General features: G+C 35.8%; 1 protein-coding gene across 1 annotated transcript in view; it reads right to left on the reverse strand.

Moving 5' to 3' along the window:
• LOC149776213 (uncharacterized) overlaps positions 1–22,386 on the reverse strand; it is a 138,890-nt gene that overhangs the window by 105,625 nt on the left and 10,879 nt on the right. Inside the window, exon 4 of the mRNA XM_089942617.1 lies at positions 15,231–15,314. Coding sequence (XP_089798743.1) covers positions 15,231–15,314 — 84 coding nt within the window. The remainder of the gene's footprint in view (positions 1–15,230; positions 15,315–22,386) is intronic.

Consider the following 22,386-nt stretch of genomic DNA (forward strand, 5'->3'; position numbering starts at 1 on the left):
TCAGCTGAACAAAACTAAAGTAGCTTTATGACTGTCTGCTTACTGTTAAATTGATCAAAGTATGTTGAGTAGTTTTTGAGTGGTAAGTGGTTACAGTGGATAGGAAAAAGTCGAACAAATTTGAAAGAACTTCATGCAATGATGCTTTCTGTCAAATTTAGTGAATTCTGTTCAGCAGTTTTAGGGAAACCATTTAAAAAAAAAAAAGATGGTATACTTTTAGTAACTGTGGCCATATCAAAGGATGGACCATTATCCTTTTAGTTGAGCTGAAGGTTTAATGCCAGTATTTTTTGTCTTAATTGGCCACAATCTGAAGAGTGAATTTTGAGAATAAGTTGTTTGAAGGAATTTTTAGTTTTAGTACTTATGACCATATTTGACAGCAGACCAAAATCTAAAAGAACTTCAAGCCAGGATGTTTTCTGGATAATTCCTGATGGACATAGGACCATACCATAAGCTCACCTGGCCTTACAGACAGTGAGCAAAAAATTGGTTCGTATGAGCCAAAAACCAAAATATAGTGCAGTAAATAAATGGTCTGATATGGAGTGAATATTTCAAATGTACAATTTTCATGCTTACTGTTGAACTTCATATTCAAATAAAAATTATATTTCTTTGGTACAGTTTCCACCAAACAAATTTCTCTACATTCACTGTTAAAGTTATACATAAGACAGTCCAATATTACTGACTTCATTACCTCCCCTAACCAAGGACCAGTTTACTGTTATGTGTGACATCATTTTTGATGAGTGGACCAGCCACCAGGAAAGAAATGAATTGACTGCATGGCTATTTTAACTAAATATAATGGCTTTTGTACATTAGAGGATCATAAATTGAGACCAAAAATAAAAAGAAATATGAATTTCCTTTTAAATGTCTAAATGTAGATCACAATTATAATTTGTCAAACCAGCAAGTATTATGAATATCTTTTTCATAAGGCCCTAATGCTCATTTTGTAATTTTTTTTCCACAAGCCTATTACAAGTAATTAAATCATCATGTTTACTTCTAAACATTGAAAACACTATTTAGGCATATTACTGAGGCGTGTGTGTGTGTGTGTGTGATTTGGATTTTTAATGTAGCTTTAAAAAAAATTCAGTCATATTGCTATGATGTCTGCAGTGTGACAGTTTATAGAGATGTCTAACACTGGGCATTATGCCGCAGACATGTAGCATGATGTCCCACCCAGTCACATTATCCTGACACCAGGCCGACCAGTCCTAACACTAACCTCTTAATGCCGAGCACCAAGCGAGGTGGCTGTTAGTACCATTTTTGTAAGTCTTTGGTATGACTCAGTTGGGGATTGAACCCATGACCTCCCACATCCAAGGTGGATGCTCTAACCACTAAGCCACCAGAGTGGTTCATTTCACTGAAGCAATAATCAGGAGAAAAAATGAAGAAGGAAGAAGAAGAATAGTCAGAAATAAGTTGTGTTTTTTTAACAGTAGATGCCTATCTTCATGAAACCTTTGTTTTACAGTTTATCATGGAGAAATATGAGCAGCAAATATCAAACAGAACGTTGCAAACTGGTCTGTTAGGAGATAATGGGTTAGATTTAATTGGGTGGGTGGGGGTGAGGTACCCCTGTGTCCTATTTTTAAAAAAATGCTTATTATTGTTAAGAAGTTAGTGTCAATAAGTTTGTCTATACTTTTTGACTAAAAAGAGGAATCTAATGTATTGTTTTGACAATGTGGCTAATACAATAAAAAAGCAACATAACTGAGATTTAGCTTCTTCTCTTGAATACAAAGTATTTTCATAAATCTTTGCAATAGTTCTAATTTTTTTTTCTTACTCTACATTGTATCAACAATTAGATATGTATCATTACTGTTAAATTTCCACAGGATGACTATTCATTTTATAACCGATTGCCAATTCCATACTCTATAATCTCAACATTAGTGAGTTCTTTTTTTCAGTGATATGTCAGTTGCATATACATACATTCCACACATGGTGGCAAGTTATACTTCCACTTTGGTGAGGGTATAACATTTACCGTGCAATGATTTGTAAATGATGAAATAGAAATTTATAATAACATTGAACAGGTATGGAAGATTAAAAAATAAATTTAAACAGCAACCTCCATCACTTACTTTTAAGTAACAATGACATGAAATATGACCAGTTCATCCAGATCAGCAACCAAACACGCAATATGGGGCAACAGCATACTTAGACATTTTACAGTGAGGGACATATGTGTCAAAGCGTTTGATTTTTGTAATTTAATAAACTGGTTAATCAAACACAAATTAATGAGTTAACTGAAAAACAGCAGATATATATATATATATATATATATATATATATATATATATATATATATATATATATATATATATAACACACAAGTGATCTTGAGTCACATGTATCAAGTACAAATTTAGATGGCATTCCCTTGCATGGATGATTGAGTTGTTTATTGTGTTAATTGATAACCTGCCATGACCCCTCACTTGATGAAGTAACAATCAATATCTATGGTGTAAATGGCAACATGTTCTCCCACACTTCATGTTGTAATAAGCATGCAAACTGACAAATGGCATGCACCCGAAACTAGCAAGGTGTATTAAATGATATAAAGTGTCCCGCTAGGGCCAAAACATGGCCAACAAATAATTAATGCAGAATTACACCAAAATAACAGGTTTTACCAAAAAATAAATAATAGATCTTAGTGTTAGAGTCTTGTGAATAAAACACTGACTGCATTGTGATGTGACAACTGGAAAGATGTTGAGTTCTTGCAGGGTGTGCAACTACAACCAAAATATCAGAATTGGATAATAGATGATAGAAATTCAATGATGACGGTGAAGATCATGATCTTAAATATAATCAAGTGATGAGAGTGAAACAAGTATCAGCCATCCTGGGAAAATGAATATGAATCTCTGAACTATGACCCAGGAAGTGATCTATGAACTTTCTGCACTTAGCATCTGAAGAAATATGAAAGTGTACCAGTTTAGCAATGTTGTACAGATCACTGTTATAAAGGCAATGAATTGTGTATGTGTTATGGATTTTTAATGTAGCTTTAAAAAACATCAGTCATATCGCTACAATGTCTGCAGTGTGGCAGTTTATAGTGATGTCTAGCACTGGGGCATTATGCCATAGGCATGTAGCATCATGTTCCACCCAGTTACATTATCCTGACACCAGGCTGACCAGTCCTAACACTAGCCTCCTAATGCTGAACGCCTAGTGAGGTAGCTGTTAGTACCATTTTTATAAGTCTTTGGTACGACTCAGCTGGGGTTCTAACCCGTGACCTCCCACATCCGAAGCATATGCTCTAACCACTAGACAACTGAAGCAGTTGAAGGTAATGAATTAAAGTTACAATTACTATAACAAATTGTAGTAGTTTGTTACAATTATAATTACTCTTTTTATCTGGGTAATCTACATTACTTCTTTTCAGTCTTTCACAACTCACAGTTCTCACTGGTTAATTCACATTTTGAACAGAACAATATTTTTTGCTCAAAAAGTTCAATGTACTGTGGAACTAATTTCACAAAATTTGTAAAGAGTTTCTTTTTGTCCTCTTTTTTATATCTCTATTCACATTTTGAACAGAACAATATTCTTTGGTCAAAAAGTTCAATGTACTGTGGAACTAATTTCACAAAACTTGTGAAGAGTTTCTTTTTGTCCTCTTATTTTTGATCTCTGTTACTCTAATCATGTTATATTTTAAGTTGCAAATTGTAACTGTGACAATTAGTAATTGTTATTTCAAAGTAAATATAACTTTACATAACTTTTCCAGAATTTGTAATCAATTACAAAAACTAATTACTTTCTTTTGTAAGAACTGATAATAATTAAAAAAATTTATATTTCAAGTAATTAGTTACTTAATAAGTCATTACGGTACTGCCAATTAGAGACAATTATGCTGAGCCAGTAAAGATATTATGGTGATCAGTGGGGACAAAAAAATCCTCATTTCAAGCCCCGATCAATATATATCTACCACATCTGGATGGACTTTTTGTCATTATAGATGTGTGTTACTGTGATGGCCTGTCTAGCTCAATACTTTTTGCAACTGGTCTGAATCTGTTTGTAAATATTTATGGTTAAATTGATAGAACAGTGACAACCTGGATATAACTTCTCCCAATGACTCAGCAACATACTATAGATATTCTGAGGGAAGAAGACTGGTATTGTGGAGATAGGCAGAGATAAGGAATTTACTGATAAGATAATGGTGGTGATGGTAATTAGAAGAAAAAACAATAAGATCAAAAATGACTTATGGGATGGAGATCAGGAGTCAATGATATATAATATGGATAGACATATGAAAGATGGATGAATAATTACAAATAGGCTGAAATACAAACATGATAATAACAGGATCATGATGCTGCAAAGCTTCTCATTATCCTGTATTGGTACCATATATACTCTTTTACAAGTCTAGCCCAAAGGCAAATGGCACAGATCCAGATCAGCCAATTAATAATATGCAGGCAGATCTGGGTCTACGCAGTTTGTTAGGAGTAATCAGTACAACAAACAACATAGAACCTGATCAGCCAGTGCACTATGCAACAGCAGATCAGTGTCTATGTTGTCTGCAGTTGGACTTGACTTATAAATGAGTATAGATTGTAGATATGGGCCAAAGCTGTTTGCCATTGGTTTGGTATTACAGGTAAATATAAAATGCAGGCTGGCAGACATAAAGACAGAATGACTCAACCAAAGTATAAATAGAAAGATAGGAGAAGGATGAAAAATGTGCTGTTACGCTGAAACTAACCTAATGCTTATCAGACCCCATATTCTTCATCATTTTTTGAAAAAAAAGGATACTTCAAAGACATAAATTTCAGAAATTAGATATAGAGAATGTTGAAATTAATCCATCAAGGATATGAACCAAATTTAATAAATTTTTGAATTTCTAAGATTTAATTTTTTTGTTAAGTTAAAGAAAGTTTACATTTGTACACTCTAGCTTGAGGTAGACTTCCTTTAGAGTTGCTCTGGCTGTGTTTAGCATGTCAGGCTCAGGATCATTGGGTTGCGGGTTTGAATCTTACCCAAAACCAAGTCTGTCTGGTTGCCATGGTGTCTCCATGGGCAAGGCACTTTACTCCTATCATACTAACAAATGCCAATGTGCCATAACCCCAATCAATTAGGTAATCAATTATTGCTCAAAATATTTCAATAATATAGGCAATGAAGATAATTATCCTTACTACATTTGATAGGATTTAACCTAGCTGCAACTAATACACTGATCATTTGCAACCAGTGTCTCTCCTTTCATCCCACCCCTACCCTCTCAATTTTTGGTTCTATACTTTGTGTGTATTTTGGGGATAGGGAGGGGGAATGTAACAGTAATCATAATTCACCACTGTAAGAGTAAAATAGTAGCTAATTACCAGATCATGAAGTCCACTGAAAATGAGGAATTACCCTCAGTTCAGTGCCCATTATTTTGCCCCAATACACAAAAAAAAAGCTTTTTCACTGCTCCTATGGCCTAGTAGTTTAAGCATCTGCCTTGAATGCGGTAGGTCAGAGGTGCAAACCCTGGCCAAGTCATAACAAAGACTTATAAAAATGGTACTAGCAGCTGCCTTGCTTGGTGCTCAGCATTAAGAGGTTAGTATTAGGACTGGTTGGCCTGGTGTCAGGATAATGTAACTGGGTGGGACATAATGCCACATGCCTTAGGCGTGATAATCCAGTGCTAGACATCACTATAAAACTGTCACACTGCAGACATCGTAGCTACAATATATGACTGAAATTTTGTTAAAGCTCTGTTAAAAATCCAAAACACACACACACACACACAAAATTTTGTTAAAATCAGAATATTTTTGTTAATTTCATAATTTGTATTATATCTCTTTTTGTTGGTATTTATGTTATCTGTTAAGTTTAGTAAAAATGACTGTTTTAAGCAAATGCTGCACATTTTTGACCAAGCTACATTCAACTTATACCTGTTTTCACACCATTTTGCTTTTTATCTGGCAGGAAAGTGGTCACTTTGGTCAAAAAGGTAGATCTAGCATTGGACCTGTCTGGCCCATGAAGAAAAATCCTTTCGGATCCTGCACTGCAGGAAAGGGGTTGGTAAGCAGGACCAAAGGGCTATCAAACAACTAATTAGTGCACTGTAATTTGACATAATTCCAACCTGCATTAGTATGTGCACATCTTGTTTTCAAAATGTGCATACAAATATTAATGTCATGATCCTAACATTACTTGTATTTTCTAATAATATATGCTTATTGTCTATGTATCACACTGTGGGTCAAGCCTACGATTCTACCACAACATATGCTTATTGTCTCATTATCACATTGTGGGTCAAGTCGACAATTCTACTACAACACATGCTTATTATCTCAATATTACATTGTGGGTCAAGTCAACAATTATACCACAACATATGCATATTGTCTCATTTTCACACTGTGGGTCAAGTCGACAATCATACCACAATATATGCTTATTGTATCATTTTCACACTGTGGGTCAAGTCGACAATTCTACCACAACATATGCTTATTTTCTCATTATCACATTGGGGGTCTAGTCTACAATTCTATTAAAACACATGCTTATCGTCTCATTATCACATTGGGGGTAAAGTCTACAATTCTTCCACAATAGATGCTTACTGTCTCATTATCACATTGTGGGTCAATCAACAATTCTACTACAACACATGCTTATTGTCTCATTATCAAATTGCGGGTCAAGTCGACAATTATACCACACCATATGCTTATTGTCTTGTTATCATACTGTGGGTCAAGTCTACGATTCTACCACAATATATGCTTATTGTCTCATTATCACATTGTGGGTCAAGTCAACAATTCTACTACAACACTTGCTTATTGTCTCATTATCACATTGTGGGTCAAGTCGACAATTATACCACAGCATATGCATATTGTCTCATTTTTACACTGTGGGTCAAGTCGACAATTCTACCACAACATATGCTTAATTTCTCATTATTCCATTGGGGGTCTAGTCTACAATTCTATTAAAACACATACTTATCATCTCATTATCACATTGGGGGTCAAGTCCATGATTCTACCACAACAGATGCTTATCGTCTCATTATCACATTGTGGGTCAATCAACAATTCTACTACAACACATGCTTATTGTCTCATTATCAAATTGCAGGTCAAGTCGACAATTATACCACAACATATGCTTATTGTCTTGTTATCACACTGTGGGTCAAGTCTACGATTCTACCACAACATATGCTTATTGTCTCATTATCACATTGTGGGTCAAGTTGACAACTATACCACAACATATGCTTATTTTCTCATTATCACATTGGGGGTCAAGTCGACAATCATACCACATCATATGCTTATTGTCTCATTATCACATTGGGGGTCAAGTCGACAATTCTACTACAACACATGCTTATTGTCTCATTATCACATTGTGGGTCAAGTCAACAATTCTACCACAACATATGCTTATTATCTCATTATCACATTGTGGGTCAAGTTGTCAATTATACCACAACATATGCTTATTGTCTCATTATCACATTGTGGGTCAAGTCGACAATCATACCACAACATATGCTTATTTTCTCATTATCACATTGTGGGTCAAGTCTACGTTTCAACCACAACACCTGCTTATTGTCTCATTATCACATTGTGTGTTAAGTCTATGAGTTTACCACAACACATCCTTATTGTCTCATGATCACATTGTGTCAATTCTACCACAACAAGTCTACCACAACACGTGCTTATTGTCTCATTATCACATTGTGGGTTAAGTTGACAATTATACCACAACATATGCTTATTGTCTCATGATCACATTGTGTCAATTCTACCACAACACATGCTTATTGTCTCATGATCACACTGTGGGTAAAGTCAGAAATGTATCTTACATGTATTTTATTGGGTGCCAGTATGGTATTAGGATAGAAAATGAACCTTTAATGTGATGTGCTCTCAACACAGATAAATGGAGATAACTCATCCAGTATGTATATAAACTTAATGGGACACTGTCCATCACATCATTAGCTAATTATGATCAAACTTACTCTTATAATAAATTTTTTGGCACAGTGCACACACTGTCCAATATAGTATTTGTTAAGATAAATAAATACTGCATTAACCTGTGTATGAGTCTAACTGCAAACTGCACAGATCCAGATCTGCCATTGCATAATATGTCAGAAGATCTGGATTAGTGCAGATTGTTAGGAGTAATCAGTAGAATAAACAACAAAGACCCTGATCTGCAGGCACATTATGCTTTGGCAGGTAGGGATCTTTATTGTTTGCAGTTTTGCTCGACTTATAAGTGAGTATATATGGTATGTATTGCAGACAGAAAGAAGCAATGATAGAGTCTTGCTGTTTAATCAAGCAGGCAGTTAGTGAATCAGGGATAAACAGATGTGAGACTGTGGAAAACAAATATAAATGGTGATACAGTAAAACCTCTTGTGAACAACCATCCCTTCTGCCAAAAAATAATGGTCTCTCAAGACAGGTGGTCTCTCATAACAGGTCATTACACTATATAATCAATAAAGCTGTGCATGCAGATCCTGATCTCTCAAAATAGGTGATCACCCATGGCAGGTTAGTTTATACAATCTTGACATGACAAATCCTAATATATTGGTGGTGATGAATAAGATTCAATGAAAGCTCTGATATGACTCTGACAGTGAAGGAAATATATAAAGTTTAAATCATAATAGGAAATCAAGCATAGTTTGACCCATCTGTCCTGAAGATCAACAAACACTTTGAGTGTCAGTTTAAGAATGAGTTTACTTTCTTAGCCAATAAAAAGTGACCTTTCAGATGACTGACACAAAATCTGAAGCTCAAAAGTTGTATGCTTCCAGATGTGGTCAGTAAAAGCATTTAATTAATCAAAGCTCATCATTTTAATCTATATAACCTCAGTACTGATAATTTGGAAATTATCTAAACTAAACTTTTGAACAATTTTGAAAATAGATATGTCAGTATCTCAAATATCTCTAAAGACAATACAGTATTCCTCCAAAACCTAAAAGAATCACTCTTTCAGGATGGTCTTTATCACTGAAGCTAACAGTGCAGTTATGAGTCAAATCCAACTGCAAACAACACAGACAACACTGGTCTGCCATTGCATAATGCACTGGCTGTGGGTCTATGATGTTTATTCTGCTGATTACTCCTAACAAACTGCTTAGGCCCAGATCTGCCATCACATTAGGCGATTACATATAAGGGCCATCACATTAGGCAATGACATATAAGGGCCGTCACATTAGGTGATGACATATAAGGGCCATCACATTAGGCGATGACATATAAGGGCCATCACATTAGGCAATGACACATTAGGCGATGACATAAAAGGGCCATCACATTAGGCAATGACATATAAGGGCCATCACATTAGGTGATGACATATAAGGGCCATCACATTAGGTGATGACATATAAGGGCCATCACATTAGTTGATGACATATAAGGGCCATCACATTAGGTGATGACATATAAGGGCCATCACATTAGGGCATGACATATAAGGGCCATCACATTAGGTGATGACATATAAGGGCCATCACATTAGGTGATGACATATAAGGGCCATCACATTAGGCGATGACATATAAGGGCCATCACATTAGGCAATGACACATTCGGTGATGACATATATGAGCCATCACATTAGGCGATGACATATAAGGGCCATCACATTAGGTGATGACATATAAGGGCCATCACATCAGGCAATGACATATATGGGCCATCACATTAGGCGATGACATATAAGGGCCATCACATTAGGCGATGACATATAAGGGCCATCACTTTAGGCAATGACATATAAGGGCCATCACATTAGGCGATGACATATAAGGGCCATCACATTAGGCGATGACATATAAGGGCCATCACTTTAGGCAATGACATATAAGGGCTTGCACAGTCTGCAGTTGGACCAGACTAATAAGGAATATATATGGTAAAGTGAATATTAGTAAATCTGGGAATGACACAATAGTGATTTCAGTAATTGATTTCCAACTAATATGTTGATAAGTTATGCATACCCCTCATGCTAGAAGGTAGGACATGATACCAAATAGATATTGGCAATTTGCCATATAAGACCACTGAGCAAATGTTAACCTTGTTTATGGCTTTGTCAAGAAGACCAGCTCTCATCCTCTACTGCTGCCTTAATGCCTTGACTGATGGATGAAAGGAAGTGGGGGACCTAAGAGATGGGGTGCCACATTGGCCTGTTCTGTGTCATTTTGAAACATACTGAAGAGGACAGAAAGTTTGTCCTTGTCCTGCTCTCTCTCCTGTGAGACAGGACAACTGCATGTCTCTGTTATGGGGACAACTTGGGGGTAAGAGGAACCTGAACCTGTAACTCATCACCTGAAGCTAACAGAATGTCCTTTTAACAGCAGACTCAGCAGGTGGATGAGAGTGACTCTCTACTCTCCTGGTGAATTTAGGGCAAAAAGGTTCATTCCTTTCTGACAATGACAGATAATCATAGAGCAATGACCAGTGCCGAAGATTTGTCTAACAGCAAACTATAGAGACCCTGATCTGCCATCGCATAGTGTGCCAGCAGATCAGGGTCTATGTTGTTTGTTCTACTGATTATTCCTAATAAACTGTGTGTAAAGAAAAGGTCTGATGAGCCGTTCCTTGTGTTGTAACAAATTACTAATGGAAGCAACATTTTTGCCTTGAGATGCATCTTGTGAGTATGTTCTAGCAGAGAAGTCTTCGGCTTTAAACAAAACTGAAGTGTAATAATAAAAAAACTGCTTCATGTTTTAAGGGTTTTACCCTTGTCTTTACCTTTAAGTTTGTTTTCAATGCATTTTTGAGGATACCTACATTTACTGGGCACAACAGTAGTCCCCCTCTTATAAGGCCACCCCTATTACGGCAGGGAAGTGGCCTTATAATGAGAGTGGCCTTTCTAGAGGGGGATGACAAATGTGAATAGTAAATACATATGAAGAAAGTCACAGCTAATTTAATTCTAAAACATCTAATATTTTCATTTAAAAATCACATGCATGTTGTGAAATCAATGTGAAACAAACTGTTTTATCATTTTCAAAAGAATCTTATGAATAATCAATCACTGATATAGTTCTAAAACTGCCTTTATAATAATGTTACAGATCACATCATCTGTCTCAAATAAACACTTTAATACAATACATATGTTCCTAAGAATTCTTAGGCTTGAAAAATTTATCTAGTGTCATTTGTCCTATGCTTTCTATAGCTTTTCTTTTTTCTTTTTTAAGAATGTCTTGTGTTTTCATAATTGTGTCCACAAGTTCAACACTGTTTGTTGCGAGACCACAATCCATCAATTCTGTGGAATGTAACCATGCAGTATGCGGTATAATGCACTGTTTGGCTGGGTTTGGATTGTCACACGTTGTGTCACTGTCACAGTAACTTTCCTCATTCTGGCATGTTTCACTAGAATTTCTGACACCTTCTTTTATTAATGACTCCCAGTCATCACTAATTGTGTTTTTTGTAGCTAATGCATCATCACACTGAACATAATCCTTAAGGGTTGTTCCAGGTGGTATAAGGGGAAGATAGTCCTCTTCATCCCAGTTTTCCTCCTCTGTCTCTGGTACACCCGATACCTCTTGGAAAAACCCACATTTCCGAAAGCACTTTTTAATCATCTCAGTTGTCAGGATAGCCCATGCTGATGTCAGCCATTGGATTGCATCCAGCAGTCACCTTTTGTGCCGTCTCTGATGCAGCTGTTATATTTTCCATCAGGAACAAAACATGTCTCAGCAGCTTTTTCCTGTAGTTCAATTTGACTGTCTGGATTATCCCTGCATCCAGGGGCTGAAGTTCTGAAGTTGTATTTGGAGGAAAGTATGAAACCTTGACATTTGACAAATCCAGTTTTGGGTGTGCAGCACAGTTATTGAGGAAAAGTAGGATATTCTGTTCTGCACTTTCATCTGCTGATTAAGTTTTTTGATCCAGGTCTCAAATATCTGTCCTGTCATCCATGCTTTTCTGTTTGCCTCATACGTAACTCTCATATGTGTCTGGCTATATCCATAGCTGCCATCTCATATGTAATGGCTATATCCATAGCTGCCAACCTTCCAGGCTCACAAATAGTGAAAATAGGGATAAAAAGTCATGAATTTGGACATGAATTAGTGAAAAATACCATGACATTAACTCCATCCACTCTGACCACCAATACTACACTATATCAAGACCACAATATAAAACTAAAACACTGCATATATGCAGAAATATATCTGCATTTCTAGTTATTATGGTATTCATAAACTTCACTTGTTCTTGTGGTTATTTATCAAGACATGATACTGTGGCAGACTTGAACTTCCTCAACTGCTTGATCATAAATTTGTTTTCTAAACAGTTCAGACTTCTTGCCTGCTGGTTGATCTTGGTGACTAAAATTGCTGACAAATTTTCTGCAGCTAAGGAGGCCCTAAAGTCTGTCTTATTTTTCCTCACTAGAGAAAATACTCTTTCACTGTCACTGTTGCTGTGAGTAATGCACAGGAGCTGCAGCACCTTTGGTTCTTCCATAGGAAAATTTGTAAGTGATTTTCGAGTCCGGGAACATTTGTCGAAGCAAATGTTTAGCATGGTCTCCAGCTGATAAAGGTAGATTGTGTTCAACAAGAAAACTCACAAATAATGCTTCAGCATTGGTAGCTTGCAGGTCTTCTGCCAATGGCTTAAAATATTCCAGAGCTGAAATCTGCCAATTCTTAATTTTCCCAACGTCTATGTGTTTTTTGCAACTAATGTGCTTCCTCACATCGTCTCTGCGACCATGCCCAATACTACAATTTGTGGTACACTGTGTGCAAAAAGCATGATGTATATCAATGTTTAATGGCAGATTGCAGTTCTACTAATATCATGACCAGCAGTACCGGACCTGACCGTTTCGGCAACTGCGAATATCATGACTAGCGCTTAACGGGAAATCAGTTAGTTTACTAAAGATTTTAAATAATTAAGAATTGGAGAATTCGTTAATTTTTGGCTTGCTATGTATATCCCTTAAAGCACCTTGGACTTTGTGATTTTCCAATCACCAGTGGCTTCAGTTTCTCACCAGAACAACTGGCACAGAGCAACACTGTAAATCTCTCCTTTGCTTTTTTCCCACCTTTATATGAATCCCCTTTTTGTATGAGCGATTTTGTTGGTAACAGTCTAGAAAACAAACCAGTCTCATCACAATTAAAAATATCCTTGCTGTCATATCCCCTGCATATATCATTCAGTCTTTTGTTCCAATCTTCGACAACTTCATTATTAACATCAGCTGATTCTCAACTAAGGAGAGAACATTTAATATTGTGTCGGACTTGAAATCTGTGCAACCATCCGTTACCTGTGGTAAAGTCATATCCTATTTCAACTGACAAAATTGTTGCTTTTTCTTGGATCATTCGACCGGTGAGCAGAATTTTCTTAGTACGCGCAGTGCAAAACCATTAAAAAACCCTGTCATTCAAATCAGGATACAAAAATCTCCTGGCTCTAACAATATTCCTTTCTCCGTCCATTCCACCTTCCCATTTCCGCAGAATTATTTCCCTATCTTTTACGATATTGTTTATCTGAGTCTTTCCGACATAAAATTTTTCTGCCATGATCCTTGAACTCTCCCCCTTTTCGGCCAGTTGAATTACTTTTACTTTCTCTTCTAATTGAGAATTTTTCTTTTCCTTGATGACATGTTGATCTTTTTTTGCAGTAACTTATTCCAATGTTGCCAACTACAAGACCGATAAAACAATTTTTCTGCATTTAAACAAATTGCCAGGTGTTTTTAAAGGAAGTGTGTGTGTGTGATTTGGATTTTTAATGTAGCTTTAACAATTTTTCAGTCATATCACTACGATGTCTGCAGTGTGGCAGTTTATAGTGGTGTCTAGCACCGAGGCATCATGCCGCAGGCATGTAGCATGATGTCCCACCCAGTCACATTTTCCTGACACCAGGCCGACCAGTCCTAACACTAACCTCTTAATGCTGAGTGCCAAGCGAGACAGCTGTTAGTACCATTTTTGTAAGTCTTTGGTATGACTCGGCCGGGGATCGAACCCATGACCTCCCGTATCCGAGGTGGACGCTCTAGCCACTAGGCGACCGGAGAAGTTTTAAAGGAAGCAATCGTGTCACATGATTCATTAGTCGCAGTCTGGTAAACTATTGTTTTTATACATTTCTTTACATGAAGCAAGAGAAGCCAAAATGGCTTTGATATGCACCATTAATTAACATCACGCAGCTTTGACCTCGTGGCAGTTAGGAGTTGTGATCTTGATAATTATTTTCATTACTAATAGACACTAATTATCAAAGGTGAACAAGCTCAACGTCATACAGAGGGAAGCCATAAAGGCTATCAAATCATTTTCCTGCTTACTATTGTATGTACATCGATGCTGCCACTTCTCAGCTGTTACTACTGTTCAATAATTGTAATCTTAACAATTATCAGAGTTATTAAACCGGACAGCTCATGATAACACAGCAGTATAGCTAATCGGATTACATGTACTTACCCTTTTGTATGGATTAAAATTTGAGTCTTTCTTGGTTTTATGGAATAAACATGCTTCTGGTGAGGCAAAAACGATATTATATTAACCTTAGTGGTACATGTACTTTAGTCAACACTTCTTTCAGAAATGAAAACCTGATATCGGGAAACAAAAATCAGATTTACTTAACATACATTATGAATAAAATATTGGTTCTGGATACACATTAACATATAATGCGGCCGCTTGTGAGGGGTAAATTTATATTATTGCACTAATATGCTGGCCGCTGGTCGTTTTAGTGGGGTGGCCTTTTGTGAGGGGTACTTTTGAACACAAACTCGTCGGTGCCAACGGATTCTGGCTATAAGGAGCAGGTGGCCGCTGGTCAGGGGGGTCGTTCAAGAGGGGGACAACTGTATATAGTCAGGAGCATGCTGATATTTGACACATACATTCAAACATACAAAGATACATGTTATATGTCCTTTCAATATTTTGTAGTGGGATGTATGAAAAAATATGAGATGGAACTAACCTTCTTTCTATCAGTGGATGAGACTGGAGCTGCAAGTTCTGGGCTTTCTATGATGTCTGCCCATCTCAATGATTTTTTCAGCTTCTGAAATGGTGGAATGAAAGGGAATGTAACATGGCCATGTTCCTCTTACTCTGAGAGTTCAGGTGTGACAGCTCATGTGCAAACAAGTTTTTTTCATTAAAACCTTCCAAAAGTGCTTTTTAAAAAGCTCATTAAAATCCTACCTTTGTTCTCATCAAAATTTTCATTAAACTTTACATTTGTCCTCATTAAAATTCTGATTAAACCTTACATTTGTGCTCATTAAAATGTTCATTATACCTTACATTTGTGCTCAGTAAAATGTTCATTATACCTTACATTTGTGCTCAGTAAAATGTTCATTACATCTTACATTTGTGCTCAGTAAAATGTTCATTACATCTTACATTTGTGCTCAGTAAAATGTTCATTACATCTTACATCTGTGCTCAGTAAAATGTTCATTATACCTTATATTTGTGCTCAGTAAAATGTTCACAACACCTTATATTTGTGCTCAGTAAAATGTTCATTACATCTTACATTTGTGCTCAGTAAAATGTTCATTACATCTTACATTTGTGCTCAGTAAAATGTTCATTACACCTTATATTTGTGCTCAGTAAAATGTTCACAACACCTTATATTTGTGCTCAGTAAAATGTCCACTACACCTTACATTTGTGCTCATTACACTGTTCACTACACCTTCCAATTATTCTTGTTACAATGTTCATCTTAAACATGCACTCATTAAATCTTATATTTGTGCCCATTTCTTACAACGTTCTATAAACCTAACTACACTACCAGATCCAGCATTTGTAGCTGTGGAGCCAAGACTCATTGACAAAACTCCAGAAAGTTGACTGTACATGCAAACTTATGGCCTCGACTATATCTTTGCTAGAGATATGATAAGCAGAGATCTCCATGAGGTGACTCTGTTCTAGTGATATATCAAAATATTACCCACTTCAACCTAATGAGGGCTTCAGGATTATGTCCTCTTTCCCTGGATTAAATGGGAGAAAGCAACATCTTCAAGCTCCAAAAATTGGCCCAAACCACTTCAGATAAAGTCCAATCAAACATACCAGGTCTTGTTTCAAAGCCTCTTGGGTTGTGTCAATAAAGGAGAGATGTTGTATGATGTCCTTTTGACAGAGTTGAAGTCTGGTAACAGACAGGTTGTTCAGCCACAGACTTTTGTGTTTGTGCACATGGTCGCATCCAGATGCAGCTTTGGAGAGGTATTTCTGTCATGAGCCACCTTGTTAGTGTCACTGGTCCAGTAATGATACTGTCTCACTCGTTATACTGATCCTGTAATCAAGTGGCATGAAAGAAGGACACCCTTAAAATAGCAAGGTGATCTGCAAAGGATGCATGTCAAGGTAACTTAGCAGGATAAATCTGCTATTGTGAGAAAAATCCAAAGAGTTGCAGAAACTCCCTGGTTTTGATCCATTTTTTGTTGATAATGGATCCCATGATGATAATGGTTCAGAACACCTGAAGGTGGGGAAGACATACCAGGTTGAGGTATGTGAGAAAATCCATACCCAAATGATTTGGATTTTTAATGTAGCTTAAAATTGTTTTTAGTCATATTGCTATGATGTCTACAGCGTGGCAGTTTATCATGATGTCTAGCACTGGGGCATCATTTCGCAGACATGTAGCATGATGTCCCACCCAGTCTCATTTTCATGACACGGGGCCGATCCATCCTAAAACTAACCTCTTAATGCTGGGTGCATAATGAGGCAGCTATTAGTGCCATTTTTATAAGTCTTTGGTATGACTCGGCTGGGGTTCGAACCCATGACCTCCCGCATCCAAGGAAGGCACTCTAACCGCTAGACCTCCGGCCTTGATCCTTGTATGCTGGTGTAGAAGATGGGGTGACAAGCATTCTAATTTGGCAACATCTCAAAAATTATATTACCACCATAAAGATATGCTCAGTCCTCTTGATTGATAATTTCGACATAAAGCACTCAACAGGCCTGATGCCTGGTTCTGGTAGGGGAAAACGTGGTTTACTCAAGTCTTATTCTACATCTAGCCTTACAAGTGTCTAATTTTGCCATCATAGAATTTCTCAAAATGACTCTTGGAGAATCTTGGGAATACATTTCAAAACATTACTGGTTATACATATTTAGCTTTAAAACAAAAGATAAAAATTTAAAAGGATAAAAAAGCTAAGTCAATCACGTACTCAAATGAGTCAGATAATGGTATCTGATTGGTTAAATGCCAGGGATGATGTCAAGTCAAAATTATTAATGGTGGGATCTGAACATGAACTATCATCCCCATACTCAGTGTGCGGGTTGTTCTGGTCAGGACCAAGATCGACATACATATAATACATTCCGAGTGGCATAGATGAAGAGTTACCATCATCTCCAACACTGTCCAAGAGGGCTAGCCATATCCATTGATGGCTTTTCGAAACCAAAAATGGGCAGTATGGGTGTCAGGCATACCAACAGAAGTGCTGGAGTAATGGTACTGTTAGGTGGACGGTCTGATCCATCAGTAAGATCCCTGGTAATGTTAATGTTCCATGGCTCAATTTGATGAGGCATAGGACAATATGTAACAGAAGCCATACAGTCATTGAACAGTATGGACTGAAAGCCAGATGGCTGGATGACATGGTCAGTAGCCAATATGGCATAAAAACTGAGGTACAGCTTGATGGTATGGTCAGCTGGATGGCATGGTCAGCAGCCCAGCATGGTCAGCTGGATGGCATGGTCAGCAGCCCAGACAGCATTAAAACTGAGGTGTGGCTAGATGGCACTGATAATTCAAGTGATTTATAAAACCCATGTGCTGAGACTTAGAGACCCAAAGGCCATGCTCAGACAAATTTTGGGAAATACACCACTTGGCTGTCTGGAACTGAGTGGAAACTTCCTCAAAGGACTGAAATTCTCCAGATGTAACATCATCCTCAACAAGGCTGGCCAAAAACATCAGTTCCCTTGGTCCTTTGACATCCCACATAATTTCCTGTTTCTTAGACTTTTCCTTAGAACTGTCAACCATGTATTCACCGACCAGTTTGGTATACATCCTGCAAATAACTGACAATGTACACATTGTAGATGTGAGATATAAGTCATCAGATTTCTTGCTGGCTTGCAACCTTGCATTTAGCAATTTTAGTCATCATTAGTTGATTATGAAACAACAATGTAAGAAAGAGAAGAAAAAAAAAAGAAATGGATCATGTCATAGACAATCACTATACCAGAGGTTATAAATAGTGTATGCAAACAAGAACTTCGACACATTCTAATAAAATGTAGACATGTACAGCCATGTAGACAGAGAACGCAGAAACATAGGTAAAAAAAATCAATATTATTATGGTTAAATTTTAAAATATAATGTGCATTAGTGGTAGAATAAACCTTAATAAATATAACAAAATACTCAATGGACGTGATAAGAAGAGCACAAATATCCACTTGTTTTCATAAGTGATGTCTATTAGTCATCAGTGAAAGCTGAAAACGAGCGACACATGTAGGCATCAGGAGGAGGTAATGGACAAGAGTTATTGCCCTTTGTCTACATATATAGATTTCAGGAGGTAATAGTGCTCATATTCCTAACATTAATGTGATCAGGGAATATATTAAAAGGATGAGCAGGAGATCAAGACGTCTGAAGTCATCACTTTGCAAGTTTATAGATATGAATCTAATTTCTCGGAATTTATAATTTATAATTTGTGTTAAAAAAAAAGGAAAGCAAGCTGATGTGATGCCACATTTTTTTTTTGGCATCAACTATGATGGGTAGATGTAACTGGCAGTTTAAAACATAAAAACAAACTGGTTATTTGAAACTGCATATTCAAAGCACTGAAAAAACATAAAACAGACATTAATTTGTTTTTCAAAATGATGAATGTTAAAAAATTAAGCTGATATCTGACAGCCTGCTGTATTGAGTGGGGAGGGATTTCTTAACTGCTCAACTCGCTATACATGATGAAGCCACCCCATCACATGATGCAATGACACCAGAGGAGAGACTTTGGACAAAATTCCAATAGTACACTGCACATATATCTATTACATTTTTATAAAGATGTGAAATTTGGAATTTGTAACAATTATTTAATCGTCTAGGACACTATATAGAGCACTGCTAATTGTATCTGAAATAGTTGGTGTGAAGAGTACAATATAATATACAAATCGTATGGTACCTTTACAAAGTATGCTACATTGGGTGCTGTACTTATTGCTCTTATTCAATTTTTTAAAATCCATTTTAAATGTATTAAACTGTCAGCAAGAAATCAGACTTTTCCTCCCATTTATATATATTATGAAATAATAATAATAATACTGATAATAATAATAATAATAACAACAGCAATATATTTAGAAACAAATCAGCTTTGCTCAGACTTTCCCATTTATATATATTATGAAATAATAGTAATAATAATAATAATAATATTAATAATAATAATAGCAATATATTTAGCAAGAAATCAGCTTTGCTCAGACTTTTCCTCCCATTTATATACATATTATGAAATAATACTAATACTAATACTAATAATAATAATAACGATAATAGCAATATATTTAGCAAGAAATCAGCTTTGCTCAGACTTTTCATCGAATTTATATATATTATGAAATAATAATAATAATAATAATAATAATAATAATAATGATAATAAAAGCAATATATCTAGCAAGAAATCAGCTTTGCTCAGACTTCCTCCCATCTATATACATATTATGAAATAATAATAATGATAATAATAATAATAATAATAATAATAATAATAATAAAAGCAATATATTTAGCAAGAAATCAGCTTTGTTCAGACTTTTCCTCCCATTTTTATATATTATGAAATAATACTAATAATAATATATTTATGATAATAATATTATGATAATAATTATATTTACAATTATAGGAAGATTATGATGATGATTATTATTATTAACATGACATATCTGTAACAATATTTGATCATCATCATTAAATACATGATCACCTTATATGATTTTTATACTTTACATCTTGCATATTTTGGCTTAGCTATGTTGTTTACACTACCAATTATTGTGAATAAGTTTACTGTTTAGTAAACTTGCAGTAGTTATTGAATTTTCAAATTTTTCTTTCTTTCTTTATTGTATCAATTGTTTCAGCTTCATATAATTATTAAGCAGGGAAAACTTAGACTAAAACTTACATAATCTTTCTTCCCACCTTAAGAGTTCAGAAATCTCCTTTACTTGTGTGTTGTGTGTGTCTGTGTGTGTGTGTGTGTGTGTGTTGAAAACAAGTAAAATGTTTCTCTGATAATACTTACCTGATTATATTACATTAGGTGTATGACCAATACCATGGCTTGTACAGGCATGGAATTTTTCATGGCCTTTACAAAAACTTCCAAATGTTTTTAAGGACTTTACAAGAACATCCAAACATCTTCATTTGTCTTATGGAAATTTCATCTTTTTCCATATGCTGCTTTGTTAACTCCTGGCACTGTGTGTCGTTGTTGGGTTTAACGCCATTTTTCAGCACACGATAGGCTATGCATGGCGGCCAGTATTAATGGTGGATGAAGAACCCAGGAAAACCCTGGGAAGAACCGCCATCCCACAAGAAGCTACTGGCAAGCTTTATCACATACCCCCATTGGCCAAAACTTAGATCAACCAAATTTCACCCCATTTTATTTATTTATTCATTCCTTTTTGACAATACTTAACTAAAATTCTTAATTTTATAATGTAATATATTTTACTATGTTTTCCCTCAAATAAATTTTAAACAATTCAATGACTTTTCATGGCAAACACTAAAATTCAAGGATATTTCAAGGGCTGCACAAACCGTGACTACCTTACAAAACCAGCCTTCCCAAACTTGTTTTTAGGTACAAAAGTACTAAAGTTGTCTCCCCATCTAGGTGGCAGTCAGACAAGTGATATCCCTCTGGGCAGAGAGATTCGTGCTGAATCTCATCCATAGTTCAGTTACTAATGAAGCAGATACACACATTATATCAAGTTTTAAATATAACTGTTGGGGGAGGGGGCTGGGAGAGTGTATCTGTATTACGATCAGGAAAGTATTATTAAAGACAAATATTTTACTTCAAAGCCCCATTTCTTCTTAAAATTCATGACCTGGTCACACTATATTATGAAAATAGTTAAGAGGAAGAGGGAGTTATCCCCTTACTCCATTAGTCTGTTTTTATGAAGATCTTGTCCTTTAAGCCTCTTAGTATTTCAGTGGACACTGTTTCCTGTCATGAAATGCTTTTTGAACTTTTTGTAATTTTCTTATCCCAATTATCAAGCCTTGATTTGTGTTATGTCAACAGCAATATATATATATATATATATATATATATATATATATATATATATATATATATATATATATATATATATATATATATATATATATATATGCATGTATGTATGTGAATACTGTATGGTGTTTGTATGACTATGTAATAGTTCAAGTAATGCATTTATGTATTCTGTGTGCACACCAACATCAAATGGGCTTTTGAAATAATGCTGTAATGTCTCAATCTACCTTTATTGTTTCAAACCGGAAAATTAGGTATCACTCTCTGGCAATGTCTGTATGCTTTTATGTGTTATGTATTGACATCATGTCTAAAATACTTCTGTCAATCCATCTGTATCTACTTTTAGCTGAATGTTTGTTGGAATAATAGCTCTACAGTGCTAATGTTATTTGCTGTAATATCCACTGGTACATATAATTTCTTTCATTTTAATGTATTATGTCTTGGATAGTATAGAGCAAGAAATAGATCAAATATAGCCGAAGTATTAATCTGTCAGAGAACTCTGTGGAATCACTCCAAATGCAAAAAAGGCACAAGTGGAAAATAGTTGTTATGTAAAGTCTCCAACAAAAGAGCATTATTCCTTGCAGGTCATCTTTGGCAGCCAAGGTTCCAATGTGATAACCCTATCTACATCTTGGCATACCAAGCAGATATTTCTGTGCTTCAGGTCTGTGAATTTCATTGGATGCAGCAGCAAACCACTGAATCCAATCAAAATTAAGTTGTTCA

Source organism: Sinohyriopsis cumingii, chromosome 18 (assembly GCF_028554795.1).
Source record: "Sinohyriopsis cumingii isolate HCF-2022 chromosome 18, ASM2855479v2, whole genome shotgun sequence".
NCBI classification, from domain to species: domain Eukaryota; kingdom Metazoa; phylum Mollusca; class Bivalvia; order Unionida; family Unionidae; genus Sinohyriopsis; species Sinohyriopsis cumingii.